The sequence below is a fragment of the Salvelinus alpinus genome, chromosome 7, assembly GCF_045679555.1.
Source record: "Salvelinus alpinus chromosome 7, SLU_Salpinus.1, whole genome shotgun sequence".
Taxonomy (NCBI): domain Eukaryota; kingdom Metazoa; phylum Chordata; class Actinopteri; order Salmoniformes; family Salmonidae; genus Salvelinus; species Salvelinus alpinus.
Window position 1 is genome coordinate 56,742,368 of NC_092092.1, and position 26,296 is coordinate 56,768,663.

Below are 26,296 nucleotides of genomic sequence, written 5' to 3' on the forward strand. Positions count from 1 at the left end.
AAGAAAGCTTCATAAACAGTCAGTTAAGACTTCAACTGATTGACCTTGCACATGGACAATGTCATGACTCTCCTCACGACAACAATGATATTATTCACTGAATAACATCTAGAGACAGAAATATGATTTAATTGGACTATTGGGGCTGAAGTAAGACTCTTTCTAGAATAATTTGAATTTATGCTTGGCTCAGCCGAAATGAAAACAATAATACACGACTAAGCCAACTTGCATCGAATATCCAATCCAGTTGTGGTTTTGGAAAATATTGCCCACGCCATCTAATCCATAAAAATGTCCAGACTCATGAACCAATATTTTCATGTACCCGACTGACATCCCTGACACAATATCAGATAGCATCGAAAGCTCCAGAGCACTATGTCGATACGATGTAACATCTACTAGTACGCCATGTTATACTTTCTCTCCATCACATCAACCGAACATGCTAAGTAAATAGGCAGATTACTGCGTAACACGTCTAACACAGAAACCGAAGTGTAGTTGAAGGTTTGGCACCTAAACTAACAAGACGGTGAAATCCAAAAACACAAGGCAAAACTCAAGCTGCTAGACTGCGGGTCACGTTGCGATATGCATGTTCCAGCACCTTGGGACTGCAGCAAACTTTTGACCTCTAAACACCTATCTGTAACAGATTGCCAGACTTGAGTGTTTGAATTTTTTTTGCAGTTGTTTTCGTGTCCTAATTTATCTTTCTGAGACCATGTTAACACCACCCAGATGTGTGTGTGAGTGAGTGGTTCTTTGAAGGTACAGTGGGGAGAACAAGTATTTGATACACTGCCGATTTTGCAGGTTTTCCTACTTACAAAGCATGTAGAGGTCTGTCATTTTTATCATAGGTACACTTCAACTGTGAGAGACGGAATCTAAAACAAAAATCCAGAAAATCACATTGTATGATTTTTAAGTAATTAATTTGCATTTTATTGCATGACATAAGTATTTGATCACCTACCAACCAGTAAGAATTCCGGCTCTCACAGACCTGTTAGTTTTTCTTTAAGAAGCCCTCCTGTTCTCCACTCATTACCTGTATTAACTGCACCTGTTTGAACTCGTTACCTGTATAAAAGACACCTGTCCACACACTCAATCAAACAGACTCCAACCTCTCCACAATGGCCAAGACCAGAGAGCTGTGTAAGGACATCAGGGATAAATTGTAGACCTGTACAAGGCTGGGATGGGCTACAGGACAATAGCCAAGCAGCTTGGTGAGAAGGCAACAACTGTTGGCACAATTATTAGAAAATGGAAGAAGTTCAAGATGACGGTCAATCACCCTCGGTCTGGGGCTCCATGCAAGATCTCACCTCGTGGGGCATCAATGATCATGAGGAATGTGAGGGATCAGCCCAGAACTACACGGCAGGACCTGGTCAATGACCTGAAGAGAGCTGGGACCACAGTCTCAAAGAAAACCATTAGTAACACACTACGCCGTCATGGATTAAAATCCTGCAGCGCACGCAAGGTCCCCCTGCTCAAGCCAGCGCATGTCCAGGCCCGTCTGAAGTTTGCCAATGACCATCTGGATGATCCAGAGGAGGAATGGGAGAAGGTCATGTGGTCTGATGAGACAAAAATAGAGCTTTTTGCTCTAAACTCCACTCGCCGTGTTTGGAGGAATAGAAGGATGAGTACAACCCCAAGAACACCATCCCAACCGTGAAGCATGGAGGTGGAAACATCATTCTTTGGGGATGCTTTTCTGCAAAGGGGACAGGACGACTGCACCGTATTGAAGGGAGGATGGATGGGGCCATGTATCGCGAGATCTTGACCAACAACCTCCTTCCCTCAGTAAGAGCATTGAAGATGGGTCGTGGCTGGGTCTTCCAGCATGACAACGACCCGAAACACACAGCCAGGGCAACTAAGGAGTGGCTCCGTAAGAAGCATCTCAAGGTCCTGGAGTGGCCTAGCCAGTCTCCAGACCTGAACCCAATAGAAAATCTTTGGAGGGAGCCGAAAGTCCGTATTGCCCAGCGACAGCCCCGAAACCTGAAGGATCTGGAGAAGGTCTGTATGGAGGAGTGGGCCAAAATCCCTGCTGCAGTGTGTGCAAACCTGGTCAAGAACTACAGGAAACGTATGATCTCTGTAATTGCAAACTAAGGTTTCTGTACCAAATATTCAGTTCTGCTTTTCTGATGTATCAAATACTTATGTCATGCAATAAAATGCAAATTAATTAATTAAAAATCATACAATGTGATTTTCTGGATTTTTGTTTTAGATTCCTTCTCTCACAGTTGAAGTGTACCTATGATAAAAATTACAGACCTCTACATGCTTTGTAAGTAGGAAAACCTGCAAAATTGTCAGTGTATCAAATACTTGTTCTCCCCACTGTATATGTAGTTCTGTGTGTGTGGTTCTGACAGAGAAAGATTACGGGAGAGTGAGAGAGAAAGAGAGAAAGAAAGAGAGCGAGAAAGAAAGAAAGAGAGAGAGAAAGAAAGAGAGAGAGAGAGAGAAAGAAAGAGAGAGAAATAGAGAGAGAGAAAGAACGAGTGTTTGAATGCCCCCCATGTCTTGAGGTATTTGAAATGTCACACTTTCTTTTGGACCGAAGTCTTCGAAAATGATTGGCTTCATGGCAGAGGTTGAAGTGTAGATGCCCAATGAATCCTCAAGCCCTGAATCGATGTACTGTTCTTTCCTTACACTTTTGTAACATTTACTCTGAATGTTGTCCTTGCTACCTATGGTGACATTTGAGCATACAATATGTCATGTGGAGTCTTGCTATAGAACAGCTTGGTCGGGTGAGGTGCACGGTGCATAGACAGTCATGGACCTACATACAATGGTATTTTAAAGGTGTCAGTGGTTTCACAGCAGGGGCAAACATTTACATTGATCGGCTGCTTGGATACACGGCGTTTGCATTGCCAGCTGGGAAGGCAACGGCCGGCTTAAATGGGAGGTATTCTTTCTTTTTAATGGCCCTTGCCTGTGATAGAATTCACAGTCCAAGTTCACTAATGTTTTTGCAGGAGCAGCATGAAAATAGTTTTCGCAAGCTGACAATGCGCCCCTGTTTGTCCCAGAGGCACAATTACGCAGTAGCAGAAGCCAGTTATGACCCAGTGCATCTGGAGGAGCTGCATGGCTGGGGGCACCTTGCCTCGCCTGGCTAGCTGACTGGAGACTCGTCTCCTCGCTGAACCTTGCTGGCTGATGACAGAAAGAAACCTCTCCCTCCTTTGGAAGGAATACTGTGTGCAAAACTTTAAGATTATGTGTGCAAAAAATTATACAGACAATAGTTTTTTTCAAACTATTTTGTGACTATTTGATAAAAACAAATTATAAGCAGTAACATTTTTACAGAGTAATAAAAAAATCATAAATAGGGTGATAAGAATTCTCTGATAGAAATCCATTACAGGCCAGAAAAGATCAAGTGTGCACCAAAGCAGTCTATGTTTGCAGTTTCATTAACAATCCTAAAACAATAGTCCTCGTAGACGTGATTCAGGACCTACACAACAGAGGAAATTTGCATTGAATAAGTCTGTATTGTTCCAAATGGCTGTGCACAGATGTTTGTTAATTTTTGCTCATTCATTCTGCTAACGGGGAGGTCAGGTGAGGTATTTGTTTTTGTATTTGTATTTGTTATGGATGACCATTAGTTCCTGCCAAGGCAGCAGCTACTCTTCCTGGGTGGGGTCCAGCAAAATTAAGGCAGTTATACAATTTTAAAAACATTACAATACATTCATAACAGATTTCACAACACATTAAGTGTGTTCCCTCAGGCCCCTACTCTACTACCACATATCTACAACACAAAATCCATGTGTACGTGTGTGTATAGTGTGTATGTTATCGTGTGTGTGTATGCATGTGTCTGAGGGACTACAAGGCATGGTGAGTCATTCCTGGTATGTATATTTACCCAGAGAGAAGATCTCCCACATCAGAACTCCAAAGGACCACACATCGCTCTGAGTGGTGTAGATCTTATCAAAAATGGCCTCTGGCGCCATCCACTTGAGGGGCAGTCTGGCCTGTGAGGGGAGAGATGGAGATAAGAGACGAAAGCTCTTTTAAATGAATATCTCATCTCACCTGTGTGACTGGCTGTCTCATCAATACCATCAATAACCAACCTGTCACATCTGAGGAGAAGCAGAAGGGCTTGTTGAGTAAAGTAGGGTAAATGCCCTCATGGCATAGTACTACCAAACATCCTCAACAACCAAACGTCCTCTAGTCTATGTAGACAGACACGTTTAATAAATATTCAGACAAACAGTGAAATCTGCCCAGAATATCTGGCATTTCCCAGATCTCCTGCATTTATTCGATCGCTCTTTTGTTTTTGCCAAGCCGGTAGTAACAGAACACGTGTTCTGGTTCTTTTCCATCAAGCTGAGTGTTTTTGAATGTCTCTCTCTCTCACACAACAGGCGATAATCGACGTCAAGTCGTTGGTGCGTTTCATCACGTGTAATTGACTTATTATGTCAGATGAATAGTAGCACAGCATAGCATTGTAAAAAAGATCAGATTGCTGTTCATACTTACATCTCCTTTGCGAACGTAGTCTGGGTCTTTGTAGATGTCTCTGGCCAGTCCAAAATCGCATATCTTCACAACATTATTCTCAGACAGTAGGATGTTTCTTGCAGCCAGATCACGATGAATACACTAACAAAAGGAAGAGAAATCATCCAGTTAGATTTGGATTGACATCGATGCATGACTTTACATGAACGTTTGAGTTATGTGGACATATCTCAAGTTACGATTCAGCCTAATGTGATAAAGCATGGCTAGGACTATTTCCTGACCATGTGACCTGATAGGAAACACTCAATGCCCTGTGCATGTCAGCTAAGACAACCATATGGAACAGTCATCAATTGTATTCGGAATGCGAAGTGTTCCATACCCAGGTTAAAGCCTTCTCTCTAATATTGACAACAATGGGTTCACTAATTAGTACCATCCGCTCTCTCAGAGCTTGTGACAGACCTTTAAATCTGAATGAGTTTTAGACTGATTATAGCCAATAGACTCGCAAGGAACATAGTGTTCTATGAATAAAAAATGTGAACAAAACAACTTCCCCAGCTGTCAAAATACAACAGCCTTTTATTAAATCTAAAGTCAACTGGACTGAATAAAGCTTTATAAAGTGGTATTAGATTAATACCCAACATGTGTGTCACAAGACTACCTTTAGCAAAGTATTTTGATACTGTCATTTGCCTGGAGGAGGTGCATACCTTGCGTGAAGCCAGGAACTCCATGCCTTTTGCAACTTGGAAAATGTAGCAAATCAAATCTTCCATTGTCAGCACTCTCTTGTACAGATCCTCTGGCTCTGAGGGCAAAACGGAACATAAAGTGGAAATGAATACAAACTATTTTCATGAACATGATTTAGTACGGTGTAACACGTACAGTGAGCTCCAAAAGTTTTGGCATGAAATTATATGATACAATGACTATGAGGTTAAAGTGCAGACTGTCAGCTTTTATTTGATGGTATTTTCTTTATCCATATTAGGTGAACCGTTTAGAAATGACAGCACTTTTTGTACATAGTCCCCCATTTTAATGGAGCAAAAGAATTGGGACAAATTCACTTATATGTCTATTAAAGTAGCCAAAAGTTAAAATAAAAAATGTAAATATAAAATAAATAATAAATAAATTGGTTCCACATTCCTAGCACGCAATTATCACATTTGTCACATCAAGCTTGTGACTTTACAATTTTTATGCATTTGCAGTTTGTTTTGGTTGTGTTTCAGATTATTTTGTGCCCAATGGAAATGAATGGTAAATAATGTATTGTGTCATTTTGAAGTCACTTTTACTGTAAATAAGAATATACTTCTACATTAATGTGGATGCTACCATTATTACGGATAATCCTGAATGAATCGTGAATAATGGTGAGTGAGAAAATTACAGAGGCATAAATATCATACCCACCCAAAAATGCTAACCTCCCCTGTTATTGTAATGGTGAGAGGTTAGCATGTCTTGCAGGCATGACCTTTGTGCGCCTGTAACTTTCTCACTCATCATTATTCACGATTCATTCAGGACTATCCGTAATCATGGTCGCATCTAAATTAATGTGGAAGTGTTTAGAAACATATTCTATTCTTATTTACAACAAAAGTGACTCCAAAATGACAATACATTATTTACCATTCATATATATTGTTATATATTATATTTAAAATGGCCGACGCGCCAGCAGGCAAACAGTCAGGACAGAGGAGGATGTCAACAGAGGCCTCCTCCTCCACTCATTCTTTTCCTCCAGGCCCAGTGGGTATCAGCCCGGGGTTCCTGTCCTATCGATTTAATTTATGAATAGGAGGAGGAAACGTCCCATCAGGCCCAGGGAAGAAAACAATCAGGGGGCATGGGAGTGTGGGTGGAGGTGAGAGGGAGGGGTGAAGGGGGCGGTGAGGGGAAGGAAGACGCTGTTGGCTCATTTAGTTTACCTTCCTCCTCTTCCTCTGAGTCGCAGTAGCTCTTATCTTCCACAAAGCCGGAGCTGGCCGAGCTTCCGGTGCTGGCCACGCTCTCCAGGCGCCGCTTGATGAGCTCGCTGAGGTCACAGCCCGACCCCGACGTCACCACCTTACCGTCCTGGCTCTGACATACGAGACACACACCAGATCAAAAATACAGATGCAAACCTTGAGTCACTTTAGAAAACGGTTCTTCTGACAATCTGGGGTTTTCCTATTAGGTTGAGAAATGTACTGAATCATGAAGGTTTTGACAGCTAAGTAGACTAAATCATGAAGGTTTTGACAGCTAAGTAGACTAAATCATGAAGGTTTTGACAGCTAAGTAGACTAAATCATGAAGGCTTTTGATTTGATGAGAAAACATGTCACGCCCTGGCCTTAGTTATCTTTGTTCTCTTTATTATTTTGGTTAGGTCAGGGTGTGACGAGGGTGGTTTGTGTGTTTTTGTCTCGTCTAGGGTGTTTGTACTGTCTAGGTTTTTTTTTTAGAGTTATGGGGTTGTGTTCATTATAGGTGTTTATGTAAGTCTATGGTTGCCTAGATTGGTTCTCAATTAGAGGCAGGTGTTTATCGTTGTCTCTGATTGGGAACCATATTTAGGCAGCCACGTTCTTTGGGTATTTTGTGGGTGATTGTTTCCTGTGTCAGTGTTTGTGCCACACGGGACTGTTTCGGTTTGTTCACGTTTATTGTTTTTGTATTTGTGTTCATGTTCAGTTTTCTATATTAAAACATGGACACCTACCACGCTGCGTATTGGTCTGATCCTTGCTACACCTCTTCAGAGGAAGAAGAGGAAGAGAGCCGTGACAAAGCAGGATTTCTGAAAGCTGCTGATTTACCTTATAAACGATGAAATCAGCCCTCTTGCTTCTCAAGTAGTTTGATAAGTTTCCATATTTGCAGTACTCCACTATCATCATCAATGGACCTGAGAAGAAAGAAGCACGGAATTCAAAGAAGATTCCAAACAAGTAATGATTCATAAACAGTAAAAACAGGATTTTCTCTGAGATTCCAACAATTTATAAACGTACTTCACAAATTGTATGCAAGTCATACAGTGTGACTAAGTTTAAACATAAGAGTTAGCCCTCTCTCTCTCACCTCCAGGCTTGGTGCAGGCTCCCAGCAGGTTGACCACGTTCAGATGATGACCAATGTGGATCAGGATCTTCAGCTCCGACATCAGAGCCTTGCGCTCATTTGTCGTAGCTCCTCCTGTTTCAACATAAACACAGACTATTTACAGGGATGAAGGTTAAATGTACATGTCCTACTGCGGGGATACTGTTTCATACAACTCCACAAAAGAGTGGATGTATTTTGGACTTTAAATTAAATGTCATATACATTTTTTATCTTCGTTTAAGATTACTCCAACTGATGTACGTTCATGGACGTCTGGAAACCAAGCAGTATAGATGGAAAATAAAGAACAGATTTGTACACATGCGGAGGAGATTTTAGATAGGCAAGACATTTTTCACATAAGGTAACATGATTATCTGCATGAGAACATTCAATGTGCAAGGTTAAGATGGTATGCAAAGATGGACAGCGGGAAATAAATTAAGTCATCATGGGAAAAATATAGGACTTAAAACACAAACATCAGCATTCTCTCACTTTAAATGAGATACTTGCATACACGAGGGCACAACCCAAAGCACAGCAATACATTACATCACAATAAACACTGCAGCACACATGGACAGTCAATATGACAGTAACATTATTTTTTCCCAGAATATAAAATGAAGTTTTGTTTCTCAGTTGTATAGCCAGTCTACACATCATATAAGAGGCCGATATCTTGGTCAGGAATGCTATGAGGTCAGAGGGAGGGTTTTTCTTAACCACGTAAACTAAACACCATCAAAGTGACTCATCCTTTTTGGGGGGGGGGGCATCGACGCAAAGATTAACGGTCCCTCTAAACCTCTCAGTAACATTGATCTCAAAGACTGTGGAATACCAACTAGTCAATGTTGGGTGGCAGCCTAATGCGTCCAATGTGCCTGTGTAATGTCTCTCTTTTATTATCTGAAAAGCTCTTCTGGACACAGGTGGTTGGAGTTAGCAACGGTACCAATAATGTCCCTAACTGATAAACAGAATGAAAACATTGACTGAACAAAATGGTGTTGCGAAATAATCTTGCTCTCAGCCATTACGGACTCCCTGGATGTGATTTACTTTAACGGGGATTTTGGTCGGTTTAAATAATGAATCAACGACTTGAATTTAAAAAATGAATGGAGAACTTCCGATGACCAAATTACCAAAAAATGGAGGGGAAAAAACGACCAAATTGTCCTCTAGTGGCCTCATGGGTGGAAGGTTATTCATATTTTCCATAATTTCATAATTAATAAACATGAATAAACATGTTATATTTCAGTCTTCTGTGATGTATATAAAGTGTAATATTGGGATGCAAACTCAAAACGGAATACATTTCAACTCTATATCTGACATGGTACAGGTGTCTTCTTTTTAAAGCCCATAACCATGTGTGTGAGGTGTATACTTTATTTGTTTAGAACTACCAAGAAACACTCTGTGCGACCCTGATTTAGCCCACTGCAGTAAAAGGTTTTAAACAATGAATCAATTACTTGGATTTAAATAATAAATGGAGAACTTGTGAATTGTGGGACTGTACTTCTGCTCTATCTTATGTTGGCTCATCACAGTGGTCCCAGTCTGCTCTGGAAGCTGGAGCTGACTGACGGTGAGTCTGCACGGAGGGTCAGTTTAGGGAAGTGAGCTGCTTTTCATTATGTTTGACCTGGGGGGCCTGGAGTAGAGCAGTAGAGCAGCGTAGCAGCAGCCGGCCTGGTGAGCTTGGTTCCTCCATGATTAATGGAAAGAGATGATTAATGCCTTGACACTGACAGAAATATCTAACAAATGGCCTGATTTATCATCCCCATGTAGCTAGATCTTTCACAACACCATCAGCATCCATCTGTGGTCCCATTACTCTACAGAGTTAGAGTTGAATATCCTAACAGAACCAGGAGGAAAGTTAGTTGGACCACATCAACCCTAAGGGGATACAGCCAGTGTCAGTGATATTGGGCTGAAATGTTTATTCTGCTAAGATCACTAGGTAAAATTCCTTGGACAGTCTCTCTCTCTCTTCCCCTCCCTCCCTCCCCTTCTCTCGGAGTCTCTCTCCTTCTGCATTGCTTTTTACTGCTTTTTACTCAATTGTTGATGGGATAAATATGCTCTGCCAGATTTAGAAAGACTGAAAGGACCATCATTTATGGTGAACATAAATCATATGTGGGAAGCAGGTGGGGGGGGGGGGGTCATTGTTTACAATTGTTTGTGTATCTCCAAAGCATCTGGGTTACAATTATTAATAACCACTTTTATTTTTCAAACCTTTATTTTACAACTTTTTTGTTTTTTACACTTTTAAACTTTTCAATCGCTAACACCAAATATAATGCTATCCTGATTCCTGTCATATCTGCAGACTGTCATCCTCATCAGGGACACCAAGGTCCTAATCTCACTCAGGCCAAACAGTGAGAAGCAGCCAACGCACGCCTCCTTTGAACAAATAGCCTGTGCGCGACTGTCAATTACACGCACGTGTGCTAGCACTGCTTTTGAATTCATATCATGTACGAGAAACCAAATTGTCTGCTGAAATGACAGATGGCTGTTTTACATCTGTTACACCCAAAACAATGGATATTGTGTTTGTATTTGGCGAGGAGCACCTTTATCAGTACCATTTCCACCAGGTGTAAGCAAAAGGAAGCTATGTGGAAGACTTTTCAACATGGTTTTTCAACAGAAGTGCACATGAGAGTACTGTAAATTAGCATATATAAAATGTTCAGATGAAAGTCTTGATAATAATGTTTCTTCCATACCTTTCAGCATTTTGACGGCCACAGTCTTGCAGGTCGAGAGCTTGTCAATCCCAAAAGCAGAGGCCTCCACCACTTTCCCGAAGGCTCCATGGCCCAGAGTTTTGCCTGGAACAGAGAGCAAGAGAGAGAGAGAGGGGCCAGTGGGTTACAATAGGTCTACATGTAAATGAAAGTGGCTGGCCCCTGGGGAGTAGTAAATCTGGTTGGGTACTCTATCAGGGGAATTATGGGTAATTAAAACAACCTGATGAGGTTCTGACCACTGGGCCCGTGAAGCGCTCCTCCAGGGGATTTATAGTGCCGTTAAGTCCAGGCGACAGTGGAGGGTCGCTAATGAGCAACGACGCTACACCCTCTTCACAGGGGGGTGACACCTCTGCCACATACCATCCTCTCTGGCACTATATTTCAATGTAACGGGCAAACAGGGTCACACAGTTTAAGAGGACCCAGAGTTATGGGTGCCACCTTATCACCATGACATTAACCTGTGGATGTGAAATGTAGGCTGGACAAGTAAATACGCTTACAGTAGGTGCCAATTCATGGTGCGTATAGGCCTTTGAGTTACAGCGTGGTCATGGTGAGTGACTTCTTAGACTGTACCAGTGCTGTATGGTGTAGTAAGGTACTCACCCAGTCTGAGGCGGTCTCGGGGAAACTCCCACTTGCTGCCATCGTACTGCAGGCGTTCACACTGCTCGTCCAGAGGACACTCGTCTGGGTCAATGATGATGGATGGACCCATCATGTAGTCCGGCTGGAAGGGGGGAGAATAAAATAGAATGTAATAGAATATAATAAAATGGTGATGGAGCGCATTGTGCAGTAAGTATGTTAACTAAAAGACAAGAACACATGCTCTACTATCACTGTTAACATCAATATACTATTACGGAAACTATTCAAATCAAATCAACGTTTATTTGTCACATGCACAGAATACAACAGGTGTAAACCATTCAGAGAAATGCTTCCCCCCCCCAAAATAAAATCCAGAATAGAATAAAAAAAAAGCATGGACTGGCCTCCCAAGTGGTGCAGTGGTCCAAGGCCCTGCATGGCAGTGCTAGCTGTGTCACTAGAGATTCTGGTCTTCCAGTCGCAGTCGGCCGTGACCAGGAGACCCATGGGGTGGCGCACAATTGGCCCAGCGTCGTCCATGTTAGGGGAGGGTTTGGCCGGCAGGGATGCCCTTGTACGATCGCGCACTACCGCTCCTGTGGCGGGCCGGGAGAAGTGTACGCTGACACGGTCGCCAGGTGCACGGTGTTTCCTCCGACACATTGGTAACGGCTGGCTTCCGGGTTAAGTGGACATTGCGTCAAGAAGCAGCGCGGTTTGGTTGGGTTGTGCTTTGGGGGACATACGGCTCTCGACCTTTCGCCTCTCCCGAGTCCGTACGGGAGTTGCAGCGATGGGACAAGACTGTAACTACCAAACATATTTTCCAGATGTTATCGTGGGTGTAGCGAAATGCTTACATTCTTAGCTCCAACAGTACATATCTAACAATACAAAACAATACACGCAAATCCACCAAATCTAAAGAAAGGAATTAAGAAATATATATATGTATATATGTTAGAACGAGCAATGTCAGAATATAAATACAGTATACTGTATATGTACAGTGCATTCGGAAAGTATTCAGACCCTTTTATCCCATTTTGATACGTTCAAAGGAATAGTCCATAGAGCTCCGAGACAGGATTGTGTCGAAGCACAGATCTGGGGAAGGGTACCAAAAAATGTCTGCAGCATTGAAGGTCCCAAAGAACACAATGGCCTCCATCAAATGGTAGAAGTTTGGAGCCACCAAGACTCTTCCTAGAGCTGGCCGCCCGGCCAAACTAAGCAAATGGAGGAGAAGGGCCTTGGTCAGGGAGGTGACCAAGAACCCGATGGTCACTCTGACAGAGCTCCAGAGTTCCTTTGTGGAGAAGGGAGAACCTTCCAGAAGGAGAACCATCTCTACAGAACTCCACCAATCAGGCCTTTATGGTAGAGTAGCCAGAAGGATGTCACTCCTCAGTAAAAGGCACATGACAGCCCGCTTGGAGTTTCGCAAAAGGCACCTAAGACTCTCAGGCCATGAGAAACAAGACTCTCTGGTCTGATGAAACCAAGATTGAACTCTTTGGCCTGAATGCCAAGGAAACCTGGCACCATCTCTACGGTGAAGCATAGTGGTGGCAGAATCATGCTGTGGGGATGTTTTTCAGCGGCAGGGACTGGGAGACTAGTCAGGATAGAGGGAAAGATGAACGGAGCAAAGTACAGAAAGTTCTTTGATGAAAACCTGCTCCAGAGCGCTCAGGACCTCAGACTGGGGCGAAGGTTCATCTTCCAACAGGACAATGGACAAAGCCAACAGCCAAGACAACGCAGGAGTGGCTTCGGGACAAGTCTCAATGTCCTTGAGAGGCCCAGCCAGAGCCCGGACTTGAACCCGATCGAACATCACTGGAGAGACATGAAAATAGCTGTGCAGTGACACTCCCCATCCAACCTGACAGAGCTTGAGAGAATCTGCAGAGAAGAATGGGAGAAACACCCCAAATACAGGTGTGCCAAACTTGTAGCGTCATACCCAAAAAGACTCGAGGCTGTAATCACTGCCAAAGATGCTTCAACAAAGTACTGAGTAAAGGTTCTGAATACTTACATAAATGTGATATTGAAGTTTTTTTTAACTTTGTCATTATGGGGTATTGTGTGTAGATTGATGAAAACATACATATACATATACATATATATTACATATATACAGTGGGGAGAACAAGTATTTGATACACTGCCGATTTTGCAGGTTTTCCTACTTACAAAGCATTTAGAGGTCTGTAATTTTTATCATAGGTACACTTCAACTGTGAGAGACGGAATCTAAAACAAAAATCCAGAAAATCACATTGTATGATTTTTAAGTAATTAATTTGCATTTTATTGCATGACATAAGTATTTGATACATCAGAAAAGCAGAACTTAATATTTGGTACAGAAACCTTTGTTTGCAATTACAGAGATCATATGTTTCCTGTAGTTCTTGACCAGGTTTGCACACACTGCAGCAGGGATTTTGGTCCACTCCTCCATACAGACCTTCTCTAGATCCTTCAGGTTTCGGGGCTGTCGCTGGGCAATACGGACTTTCAGCTCCCTTCAAATATTTTCTATTGGGTTCAGGTCTGGAGACTGGCTAGGCCACTCCAGGACCTTGAGATGCTTCTTAAGGAGCCACTCCTTAGTTGCCCTGGCTGTGTGTTTCAGGTCGTTGTCATGCTGGAAGACCCAGCCACGACCCATCTTCAATGCTCTTACTAAGGGAAGGAGGTTGTTGGCCAAGATCTCGCGATACATGGCCCCATCCATCCTCCCCTCAATACGGTGCAGTCGTCCTGTCCCCTTTGCAGAAAAGCATCCCCAAAGAATGATGTTTCCACCTCCATGCTTCACGGTTGGGATGGTGTTCTTGGGGTTGTACTCATCCTTCTTCTTCCTCCAAACACGGCGAGTGGAGTTTAGACCAAAAAGCTCTATTTTTGTCTCATCAGACCACATGACCTTCTCCCATTCCTCCTCTGGATCATCCAGATGGTCATTGGCAAACTTCAGACGGGGCTGGACATGCGCTGGCTTGAGCAGGGGGACCTTGCGTGCGCTGCAGGATTTTAATCCATGACGGCGTAGTGTGTTACTAATGGTTTTCTTTGAGACTGTGGTCCCAGCTCTCTTCAGGTCATTGACCAGGTCCTGCCGTGTAGTTCTGGGCTGATCCCTCACCTTCCTCATGATCATTGATGCCCCACGAGGTGAGATCTTGCATGGAGCCCCAGACCGAGGGTGATTGACCGTCATCTTGAACTTCTTCCATTTTCTAATAATTGCGCCAACAGTTGTTGCCTTCTTACCAAGCTGCTTGCCTATTGTCCTGTAGCCCATCCCAGCCTTGTGCAGGTCTACAATTTTATCCCTGATGTCCTTACACAGCTCTCTGGTCTTGGCCATGGAGAGGTTGGAGTCTGTTTGATTGAGTGTGTGGACAGGTGTCTTTTATACAGGTAACGAGTTCAAACAGGTGCAGTTAATACAGGTAATGAGTGGAGAACAGGAGGGCTTCTTAAAGAAAAACTAACAGGTCTGTGAGAGCCGGAATTCTTACTGGTTGGTAGGTGATCAAATACTTATGTCATGCAATAAAATGCGAATTAATTACTTAAAAATCATACAATGTGATTTTCTGGATTTTTGTTTTAGATTCCGTCTCTCACAGTTGAAGTGTACCTATGATAAAAATTACAGACCTCTACATGCTTTGTAAGTAGGAAAACCTGCAAAATCGGCAGTGTATCAAATACTTGTTCTCCCCACTGTATACTAAGTTGACTGTGCCTTTAAACAGCTTGGAAAATTCCAGAAAATTATGTCATGACTTTAGAAGCCTCTGATAGGCAAATTGACATCATTTGAGTCAATTGGAGGTGTACCTGTGGATTTATTTTAAGGCCTACCTTCAAACCCAGTGCCTTTTTGCTTGACATCATGGGAAAATCAAAGGAAATCAGCCAAGACCTCAGAAAAAAATTGTAGACCTCCACAAGTCTGGTTCATCCTTGGGAGCAATTTCCAAACACCTGAAGGTACCACGTTCATCTGTACAAACAACAGTATGAAAGTATAAACACCATGGGACCACACAGCCGTCATACCGCTCAGGAAGGAGACGCGTTCTGTCTCCTAGAGATGAACGTACTTTGGTGCGAAAAGTGCAAATCAATCCCAGAACAACAGCAAAGGACCATGTGAAGATGCTGGAGGAAACAGGTACAAAAGTATCTATATCCACAGTATCGACATAACCTGAAAGGCTGCTCAGCAAGGAAGAAGCCACTGCTCCAAAACCGCCATAAAAAAGCCAGACTACGGTTTGCAACTGCACATGGGGACAAAGATCGTACTTTTTTAGAAATGTCCTCTGGTCTGATGAAACAAAAATAGAACTGTTTGGCCATAATGACCATCGTTATGTTTGGAGGAAAAAGGGGGAAGCTTGCAAGCCGAAGAACACCATCCCAACCGTGAAACACGGGGGTGGCAGCATCATGTTGTGGGGGTGCTTTGCTGCACGAGGGACTGGTACACTTCACAAAATAGATGGCATCATCAGGCAGAAAAATTATGTGGATATATTGAAGCAACATCTCAAGACATCAGTCATGAAGTTAAAGCTTGGTTGTAAATGGGTCTTCCAAATGGACAATGACCCCAAGCATACTCCCAAAGTTGTGGCAAAATGGCTTAAGGACAACAATGTCAAGTTATTGGAGTGGCCATCACAACGCCCTGACCTCAATTTTATAGAAAATGTGTGGGCAGAACTGAAAAACCTGACTCAGTTACACCAGCTCTGTCAGGAGGAATGGGCCAAAATTCACCCAATTTATTGTGGGAAGCTTGTGGAAGGCTACCCGAAACGTTTGACCCAAGTTAAACAGTTTAAAGGCAATGCTACCAAATACTAATTGAGTGTATGTAATCTTCTGATCCACTGGGAATGTGATGAAATAAATAAAAGCTGAAATAAATCCTTCTCTCTACTATTATTCTGACATTTCATATTCTTAAAATAAAGTGGTGATCCTAACTGACCTAAGACAGGGAATTCTTACTTGGATTAAATGTCAGGAATTGTGAAAAACTGAGTTTAAATGTATTTGGCTAAGGTGTATATAAACTTCCGACTTCAACTGTACATATAAAGTGGGTAAAACAGTATGCAAACATTATTAAAGTGCCCAGTGTTCCATAACTATGTACATACTGTAGGCCAGCAGCCTCTATGGTGCAGGGTAGGGTACCGGGTCGTAGCCAGGTAGTAACAGTGACTAAGATCAGGGCAGGGTACAGAGCGGAGGCTAACTAGTGGTGACTATTTAACAGTCTGATGGCCTGGAGATAAGAGCTGTATTTCAGTCTCTCGGTCCCAGCTGTGATGCACCTGTACGGTCTCCTCCTTATAGATGTTAGCAGGTGAACAGGCCGTGGTTCGTGTGGCTGAGGTCCTTGATGATCTTTTTGGCCTTCCTGTGAAACCGGGTGCTGTAGATGTTCTTGAAGGCAGGCAGGCAGTGTGCCCCTGGTGATGCGTTGAGCAGACCGCACTACCCTCTAGAGAGCCCTGCGGTTGTGGACGGTGCAGTTGCCGTACCAGGCAGTGATACAGCCCAGCAGGATGCTCTCAATTGTGCATCTGTAGAAGTTTGTGAGGGTCTTAGGGGCCAAACCAAATTTCTTCAGTGTCCTGAGGTTGAAGAGATGTTGTTGCGCCTTCTTCACCATACTGTCTGTGCGGGTGGACCATTTCAAGTTGTTCGTGAAATGTATGCAGAGGAACTTGAAGCTTTTCACCCTTTCCACTGCGGCTCCGTAGGTGTGGATCAGGGTGCCTTCCTCCTTCTTTCTCCAGAAGTCCACGTTTAGCTCCTTCATTTTGTTGACATTGAGGGAGAGGTTATTTTCCTGGCACCACTCCGCCAGGGTCTCGTCGTTGTTGGTAATCAGGCCTACCACTGTTGTGTCGTCTTCAAACTTGGTGATTGAGTTGGAGACGTTCGTGGCCATGCAATCATGGGTAAACAGGGAGTTCAGGAAGGGGCTGAGCATGCACCCCTGTGGGGCCCCCGTGTTGAAGATCAGCGTAGTGGATGTGGTGTTGCCTACCTTTACCGCCTGCGGTCGGCCCATCAGGAAGTCCAGGACCCAGTTGCACAGGGAGGGGTTCACACCCAGTGCCCTGAGATTAATGATGAGCTTGGAGGACACGATGGGGGTGAAGGCTGAGCTGTAGTCGATGAACAGCATTCTTACATCAGTGATCATCTTGTCCAGATGGGATAGGGCATTGTGCAGTGTAATGGCTATTGCCTCATCCGTGGATCTGTTGGTGCGGTATGCAAATTGTAATGGATCTAGGGTGTAGGGTAAGGTGGAGGTGATATGATCCTTAACTAGCCTCTCAAAGCACTTCATGATGACAGAAGTGAGTGCTACGGGCGATAGTAATTTAGTCAAATCAAAATCAAATCAAGTGTTTTCCTCAATGCAGTCGAAGAAGGTGTTTAGCTTGTCCGGGAGCAACGCGTTCATGTTCACGACATGGCTAGCTTTCCCTTTATAATCCGTCTGGAGTCCCTGCCACATACGTCTCGAGTCTGAGCCGTTGAATTGCGTCTCCACTTTGTCTCTGTACTGACGTTCAGTTACCTTCGCTTTCTTGGGTACAGGAACAATGGTGAACATCTTAAGCAAGTGGGGACAACAGACTGGGATAGGGAGAGATGGCCAGCGGCGGCGGTGGCACTGTGTTTTCCTCGAAGTGAGCAAAGAAGGTGTTTAGCTTGTCTGGGAGCAAGGCGTCAGTGTCCGCAATGTGGCTAGGTTTCCCTATGTAATCCGTGATTGTCTGGAATCCCTGCCACCTTTGTCTGAGCCGCTGAATTGCAACTCCACTTTGTCTCTGTATTGACGTTTTGCCTGTTTGATTGCCTTACTGATGGCATAGCAGGACTGGTTGTACTTGTCCATGAGGGGGTGTGTGTGTGTGTGTGTGTGTGTGTGTGTGTGTGTGTGTGTGTGTGTGTGTGTGTGTGTGTGTGTGTGTGTGTGTGTGTGTGTGTGTGTGTGTGTGTGTGTGTGTGTGTGTGTGTGTGTGTGTGTGTGTGTGTGTGAAAGTGTTAGTGTCTGTATCGTCAGTGTGTGTATATGTGTGTGTGTGCGCGAGAGTGAGAGTATAAGTGTTCAGAATAATGGAGCTGTTTGTAACAACTTTTACGTCTGTTAAGACGAGGGGTGGGGGTGTGTGTCTATTTGTCAATAAATGCTTGTGCACGATGTCTAATATTAAAGAAGTCTCGAGGTATTGCTCACCTGAGGTAGAAAACCTCATGAGAAGCTGTATACCAAACTATCTACCAAGAGAGTTCTCATCTATATTATTCGTAGCCGTCTATTTACCACCACAAACTGATGCTGGCACTAAGACCGCCCTCAGCGAGCTGTATAAGGGCCTAAGCAAACAAGAAAATGCTCATCCAGAAGGGGCACTCCTAGTGGCCGGGGACTTTAATGCAGGCAAACTTAAATCAATTTCATTGAGGAGTATACCACCTCAGTCACCGGCTTCATCAATAAGTGCATCGACGATGTCGTCCACACAGTGACTGTACATACATATCCCAACCTGAAGCCATGGATTACAGGCAACATCCCCACCGAGCTAAAGGCTAGAGCTGCCGTTTTCAAGGAGCGGGACACTAATCCAGATGCTTATAAGAAATCCTGCTATGCCCTCAGATGAACCATCAAACAGTTTACAGTTTACAATTGGCTCATTCATCCCCCTCCTCTCCCCTGTAACTATTCCCCAGGTCGTTGCTGCAAATGAGAACGTGTTCTCAGTCAACTTACCTGGTAAAATAACGGTAAAATAAATAAATAAATAAAAACAGGCAAAGCGTCAATACAGGACTAAGATTGAATCCTACTACACCGGCTCTGTCGCTCGTCGGATGTGGCATGGCTTGCAAACTATTACGGACTACAAAGAAAAACCCAGCTGTGAGCTGGCCAGTGACGCGAGCCTACCAGATGAGCTAAATGCCTTTTATGCTTGCTTCAAGGCAAGCAACACTGAAGCATGTATGAGAGCATCAGCTGTTCCGGACGACTGTGTGATCACGCTCTCCATAGTCGATGTGAGCAAGACCTTTCAACGGGGCCAGACGGATTACCAGGATGTGTACTCAAAGCATGCGCGGACCAACTGGCAAGTGTCTTCACTGACATCTTCAAGCTCTCCCTGACCGAGTCTATAATACCTACATGTTTTAAACAGACCACCATAGTCCCTGTGCCCAAGAAACCGAAGGTAACTAGCCTAAATGATTACCGCCTCGTAGTACTCACGTCGGTAGCCATGATGTGCTTTGAAAGACTGGTCATGGCTCACATCAACACCACCATGCCAGAAACCCTAGACCCACTCCAATTCGCATACCGCCCCAATAGATCCACAGATGACGCAATCTCAATCGCACTCCACATTGTCCTTTCCCACAGTGACAAAAGGAACACCTATATGAGAATGCTGTTCATTGACTACAGGTCAGCGTTCAACACCATAGTGCCCACAAAGCTCATCACTAAGCTAAGGACCCTGGGACCAAACACCTCCCTCTGCAAATGGATCCTGGACTTCCTGACGGGCTGGCCCCAGGTGGTAAGGATAGTCAACAACATATCTACCACGCTGATCCTCAACACTGGGGGCCCTCAGGGGTCTGTGCTTAGTCCCCTCCTGTACTCCATGTTCACCCACGACTGCGTAGCCAAGCACTACTCCAACACCATCATTAAGTTTGCAATGACACAACAGTGGTAGGCCTGATCACTGACAACGATGAGACAGCCTATAGGGATGAGGTCAGGGACCTGGAAGTGTGGTGCCAGGACAACAATCTCTCCCTCAATTTGACAAAGGAACAAGACAAAAGCACAAAGGATCTGATTGTGGACTATGGGAAAAGGAGGGCCGTACAGCCCCCCATCGACGGGGCTGTAGTGGAGCAGGTTGAGAGTTTAAAGTTCCTTGGTGTCCACATCACCAATGAACTATCATGGTCCAAGCACACAAAGACAGTTGTGAAGAGGGTACGACAACACCTTTTCCCCCTCAGGAGACTGAAAAGATTTGGCATGGGTCCCCAGATCCTCAAAAAGTTCTACAGCTGCACCATCGAGAGCATCCTGACCGGTTGCATCACCGCCTGGTATGGCAACTTCTTGGCATCTGACCGTACAGAAACTCCAGCTGCTACTCGCTGCTTATTATCTATGCATAGTCACTTTACCCCTACCTACATGTCCAAATTACCTCGACCAACCTGTGCCCCCGCACATTGACTCGGTACCGGTACCCCCTGTATATAGCCTCACTATTGTTATGTAATATTCTTGTGTTACTTTTTTATTATTTTTTTTACATTATTTTATTTAGTAAATATTTTCTTAACTCTATTTCTTGAACTGCATTGTTGATTAAGGGCTTGTAAGAAAGCACTTCACGGTACACCTGTCGTATTCGGCGCATGTGAAAAATACAACTTAATTTTATTATATTTGAAGTGTGTGTGAGTGTGTGGATAGAGATCTATAAGTGTGCATAGAGTCAGTGAAGATAGAGTCAGTGCAGATAGAGTCAGTGTGTAGGTAGCAATTGATGAGCTATTCAGCAGTCTTATTGCTTGGAGACAGAAACTGTCTCTGAACCTATTATTTCTCAACATGCAGTACACAAGCACTTCTCCAATGTCAGGAAATGTGGAAATCGTAAACATAGAGATAAAATTATCCAAAGTAAATTGCATTTCGCAAGAGAAATGACTCAGTGATGGCAGTTTGTGGAATTTGTATAACGAGATTGCTTCCACTCCTGAAACACATACATAAACCTCAAAAATGTAGTGTGGGTGTTTGAATAGGTCTTGAGAAGAATTTTCTTTAAATGGCATGATGCAAAGTGCTCAGTGCAGTATCCAAACAGTTTACACTCTCAAATGTCTTCACAGTCAAGAAGAGTGAGAGACGCTAGAGAACTAGCTGTGATTGCAGGGAGATCTCTTGTTACCTTCCTCAGCTTGCGGATGAAGAGGATGAGCATGAGCCAGAGGAAGGTGGCAGCAGCTCCTGTACACACCAGGACGATCACCTCAATGTTGGGCTTCCCCTCATCACCTGGAAGGAGACCACAGGAACCGTTAGTCAACTGTTGATGCATTGGGTGTTTTATATGCTTGTTGAAAAATGAATACGATATGATAACTGGCAACAAATATATACAGGGACATACACAACAGAGGAATGGTTTTGTTTGTATTACGACATATTAGAGTAACATGACACTGACCTACTTATGCAGAACTTGAAAGTTCATTTTGCCAAGTGAATCCAAGGACGGGAATTAAACAACGCATTTCTCTGAATGTTCTTAGTTTTTTTTCTAGATTAACTCATTTCCGACAAGTTGGGTACGCACTAAAAGTCAAAACACACTCCATTGTTTATTTCTTAGTTTGTTCGGGCTATGCATCCGACATTGTTGCACATTCATCTCACATTAAACTATTTTCTTAACTATCCATCTCAACATTCACTGTCCTAGCCAGCTCACATTCATAAAGCTTTACGAAATTGTCAAAAAGGTTTGATAGAGTAATGCCACATTCTTTACATTTTCTTCTAGTAATGTAATGGATTGTGCTGACACTGGGGTTGGACGTTGAGGGAAATTGACATTTTTTAGGGGAACAGGAATTCATGTCTGGTGCCAAGTCTAGTCGTCAGAATACCGTCACATGACCTTGTCCCCCCCCCCCCTCCCAGTCTGTGTCATCATGTTTCCAGTCCCATGGTTCTTTAACGAGAGGACTTCTCCCCTGGCCGTGCCCACAGTCATTAGTGGGAACTCTTCACACACTTCTTGCAGGTCACGTCCCATGGGTGGGGACCTCAGAGCTCCATGAGCCCCCCCCCCCCCCCCAGCCAGTGGAGGAATTCGCTGGGCATTCTTGGCAGACTCTTGGCTTCTCTCTCTGGGGAGAGTTTTCATATTGAAGTCTGGCCAGAGCTATTTGTACTGGTGACAAGAAAACATAGCCCAGTTTGGCCAAGAGCTGTGATTGGTCCGGCTTTGGCTGTGCTGGTTGAGTTCATAGTGTGTTTGTTCACTGGTGTGTTTGTTCATGGTGTGTTTGTTCATGGTGTGTTTGTTCACTGGTGTGGTTGAGTTCATGGTGTGTTTGTTCATGGTGTGTTTGTTCATGGTGTGTTTGTTCACTGGTGTGTTTGTTCATGGTGTGTTTGTTCATGGTGTGTTTGTTCACTGGTGTGGTTGAGTTCATGGTGTTTTTGTTCATGGTGTGTTTGTTCATGGTGTGTTTGTTCATGGAGTGTTTGTTCATGGTGTGTTTGTTCACTGTTGTGTTTGTTCATGGTGTGTTTGTTCACTGGTGTGTTTGTTCATGGTGTGTTTGTTCATGGTGTGTTTGTTCACTGGTGTGTTTGTTCACTGGTGTGTTTGTTCATGGTGTGTTTGTTCATGGTGTGGTTAATGTACTGTAGTTGGATTCATTGTGTTTCGCTACCAGCATGACATGGATTATCGTAAAGACCATAATGACGGAAATAAAGAGGTAAGTGACTCACCCACGACAGTGACGACAGCGCTGGCTTTCACACTCCCCTCATCGTTGCTGGCCAGACACTCGTACAAGCCCTCATCATCTTTCTTCACTCTCTCGATCGTCAGCACCCCATCCTCCCTCAGAGTAATACCTGGAACACAGCATGAAGTCTACAGCTCAGATTTTATGGAGAAAATTATAATAAAACACATTTTAGGGGATGGGGGGTAGAAATATATATACGTATATACACACACACATATATATACATTCAAAAGTTTGGGGTCACTTAGAAATGTCCTTGTTTTCCATGAAAACATACATGAAATTAGTTGCAAAATGAATAGGAAATATAGTCAAGATGTTGACATGGTTATAAATAATGATTTTTAATTGTAATAATAATTGTGTCCTTCAAACTTTGCTTTCGTCAAAGAATCCTCCATTTGCAGCAATTACAGCCCTGCAGACCTTTGGCATTCTAGTTGTCAATTTGTTGAGGTAATCTGAAGAGATTTCACCCCATGCTTCCTGAAGCACCTCCCACAAGTTGGATTGGCTTGATGGGCACTTCTTACGTACCACACGGTCAAGCTGCTCCCACAACAGCTCAATCGGGTTGAGATCCGGTGACTGTGCTGGCCACTCCATTATAGACAGAATACCAGCTGGCTGCTACTTCCCTAAATAGTAATTGCATAGTTTGGAGCTGTGCTTTGGGCCATTGTCCTGATGTAGGAGGAAATTGGCACCAATTAAGCACCGTCCACAGGGCATGGCATGGTGTTGCAAAATGGAGTGATAGCCTTCATTCTTCAAGATCCCTTTTACCCTGTACAAATCTCCCACTTTACCACCACCAAAGCACCCCCAGACCATCACATTGACTCCACCATGCTTGACAGATGGCGTCAAGCACTCCTCCAGCATCTTTCATTTTTTCTGCATCTCACGAATGTTCTTCTTTGTGATCCGAACACCTCAAACTTAGATTTGTCTAAATGGACAACAATACTTAGTCTTCTACTTCCAGCTTCAGCTCCCCTCAAACCCCTCCCATCTATCTCTGAAGACCATCCAGTCCCACCCTTCAGCTCCCCTCAAACCCCTCCCATCTATCTCTGAAGACCATCCAGTCCCACCCTTCAGCTCCCCTCAAACCCCTCCCATCTCTCTGAAGACCATCCAGTCCCACCCTTCAGCTCCCCTAAACCCCTCCCATCTATATCTGAAGACCATTCAGTCCCACCCTTCAGCTCCCCTAAACCCCTCCCATCTATCTCTGAAGACCATCCAGTCCCACCCTTCAGCTCCCCTCAAACCCCTCCCATCTATCTCTGAAGACCATCCAGTCCCACCCTTCAGCCCCCCTAAACCCCTCCCATCTATCTCTGAAGACCATCCAGTCCCACCCTTCAGCTCCCCTAAACCCCTCCCATCTATCTCTGAAGACCATCCAGTTCCACCCTTCAGCTCCCCTCAAACCCCTCCCATCTCTCTGAAGACCATCCAGTCCCACCCTTCAGCTCCTCTAAACCCCTCCCATCTCTCTGAAGACCATCCAGTCCCACCCTTCAGCTCCCCTAAACCCCTCCCATCTATCTCTGAAGACCATCCAGTCCCACCCTTCAGCTCCCCTAAACCCCTCCCATCTATCTCTGAAGACCTTCCAGTCCCACGCTTCAGCTCCCCTAAACCCCTCCCATCTATCTCTGAAGACCATCCAGTCCCACGCTTCAGCTCCCCTAAACCCCTCCCATCTATATCTGAAGACCATCCAGTCCCACGCTTCAGCTCCCCTAAACCCCTCCCATCTATCTCTGAAGACCATCTAAAAACAATGAGTAGGGCCCGACCATGGAAACCTCAGGGCCCCTAATCACGAGTCATTTCCAGCAGTCCTTACCTGGACCCTCCTGTACTGGTAGCTTGTCTTTGTACCAGGTGATGTAGGGTGGCGGCACACCCAGGGCGTAGCAGGCCATAGTCAGAGTACTGCTGCTGTTTACATCCTGATTGGTCAGGTTCTGTCTCAGCCACGGCCTCTTCCTCTCTGAATCAACCACAAAAACATATCTGAATTAGATCACTCTGCTTTTCAAGACTTTCCCAGACAAACTCATCCCCTTACTGGGTTGCATAATTACGAGTGTGATTATATCCAGCATCAGTCACCTTTTACCGAAATACGATGTAATACAACCATATTACTCTTAGAAAGAGTTGAGCAATACCCGTATGACATGACAGTGGTGCGGCAATTACTGTTCTGATAGATCTCATTGATCACCCAGCAGGCAATACTCCTCCTGTCTCCTACTCACCATCCACAGTCAGCACAGTCTGGACTATGACCCTCTTGCTGTGGAGGTTACCCGCCCAGCACTGGTAGCCTGTTGTGTGACTCCTGGACACGTTGTGCAGGGAGAGGGAGAGAGAGATAGCGTAGGGGCTGAGCTGCAGGGCCGTGACGTTGTCGGGGGTGACAGTGTAGTTCTGAGAGTTGTGCCACTGCAGGTCTGTGTACAGGTACCGAGTGCCGCGACAAGTCAGAGTGACGTCATCACCCTCGATGGCAGTCTGGGGCTCGATGGCCAGGTGCTGAGGGTGATCTGGTGGGGGAGAGGGGAAAAACACATTAGGTCATAAGGAGTGTTAGAGCATCTTTTTTTTTGGGGGGGGGGGGGGTGGCACACCCCATTTGGGTACCTAGTAAAACTATCGAGCATAAGTATTGGTTAGATTATGCAATACATGAACACATTGTCCAGTATGTAAGTGGGTTACAAGAGCATCAATGTTACTACAACTCTCTCTTCTCACTCAGGGAGATAGACACGTAGCATGAGATAGTCAGCTGACTGAAGCTGTCCTATCCTGGGAAAGTACATCTCTAAAACATCAAGCTGCACATCACCATGTTAGGAATTTCAAATTTGCAGTTATTTCCTGTTTCATCACTGTGTTAATTGGAAGCAGGTTGGCGGTGTACAGCTGTCCATTAGGAGTCAGTCTGGGGGCCGGGCCTGAGGTGAGCCAGACTGCTCTGGGAAGCATTCTGTGTTCCGTAAAAGAAGACAGCTGTTATTACAATTCCGCCGTCCTCTTTTTCAGCAGCAATCCAGCGCTCTCAGTCACCTCCACCTCAGGAATGGTGGTACATTTCAGCGCTTCTTCCTGAAAATGATCTATATTCTCATCCGGGTCTTCAGAGTTTGGCATCATCAGCAGTGTCCCCAATCACAGTGTCACCACCATTCTCAATTCCAAACTATCATCAATCAGCTATCAACTTCAAATCGTTCAAGTTTGTAATTTTTCAGGACAAAAAGTGATGACTGGTTGCATGGCCTGCCAGCTGATTTCTCTTGTCATTACACAACTGGACTAGATGGAATTTTCATTTCATGAACATTTGGAACTGTTCAGATGCATATAACAAGTGAATTATGCAGCAGCAGGCTCAAAGAAGAAGATGAATGACCTGCCGGCGCTACAGTGAATGCTCAAAGCTGTTTTTAGACTGTAGCATATGGCTCAGGACGTTTGACCTCTTCCGTTCGGTCCTGAAGCCTGCCTGCTCCGGAGGAAGACGGTTTCAATTAATG

At 44.3% G+C, this 26,296-nt stretch overlaps 1 protein-coding gene across 1 annotated transcript in view; it reads right to left on the reverse strand.

Moving 5' to 3' along the window:
- Window positions 1–26,296, reverse strand: part of LOC139581277 (vascular endothelial growth factor receptor kdr-like) — an 81,278-nt gene that overhangs the window by 19,752 nt on the left and 35,230 nt on the right. The window contains exons 13-24 of the mRNA XM_071410854.1: window positions 25,013–25,300; window positions 24,595–24,741; window positions 22,711–22,839; window positions 21,134–21,240; window positions 11,085–11,208; window positions 10,449–10,553; window positions 7,657–7,770; window positions 7,392–7,480; window positions 6,516–6,669; window positions 5,277–5,374; window positions 4,573–4,695; window positions 3,941–4,052 (exon numbers count right to left, since the gene is read on the reverse strand). Coding sequence (XP_071266955.1) covers window positions 3,941–4,052; window positions 4,573–4,695; window positions 5,277–5,374; window positions 6,516–6,669; window positions 7,392–7,480; window positions 7,657–7,770; window positions 10,449–10,553; window positions 11,085–11,208; window positions 21,134–21,240; window positions 22,711–22,839; window positions 24,595–24,741; window positions 25,013–25,300 — 1,590 coding nt within the window. The remainder of the gene's footprint in view (window positions 1–3,940; window positions 4,053–4,572; window positions 4,696–5,276; window positions 5,375–6,515; window positions 6,670–7,391; window positions 7,481–7,656; window positions 7,771–10,448; window positions 10,554–11,084; window positions 11,209–21,133; window positions 21,241–22,710; window positions 22,840–24,594; window positions 24,742–25,012; window positions 25,301–26,296) is intronic.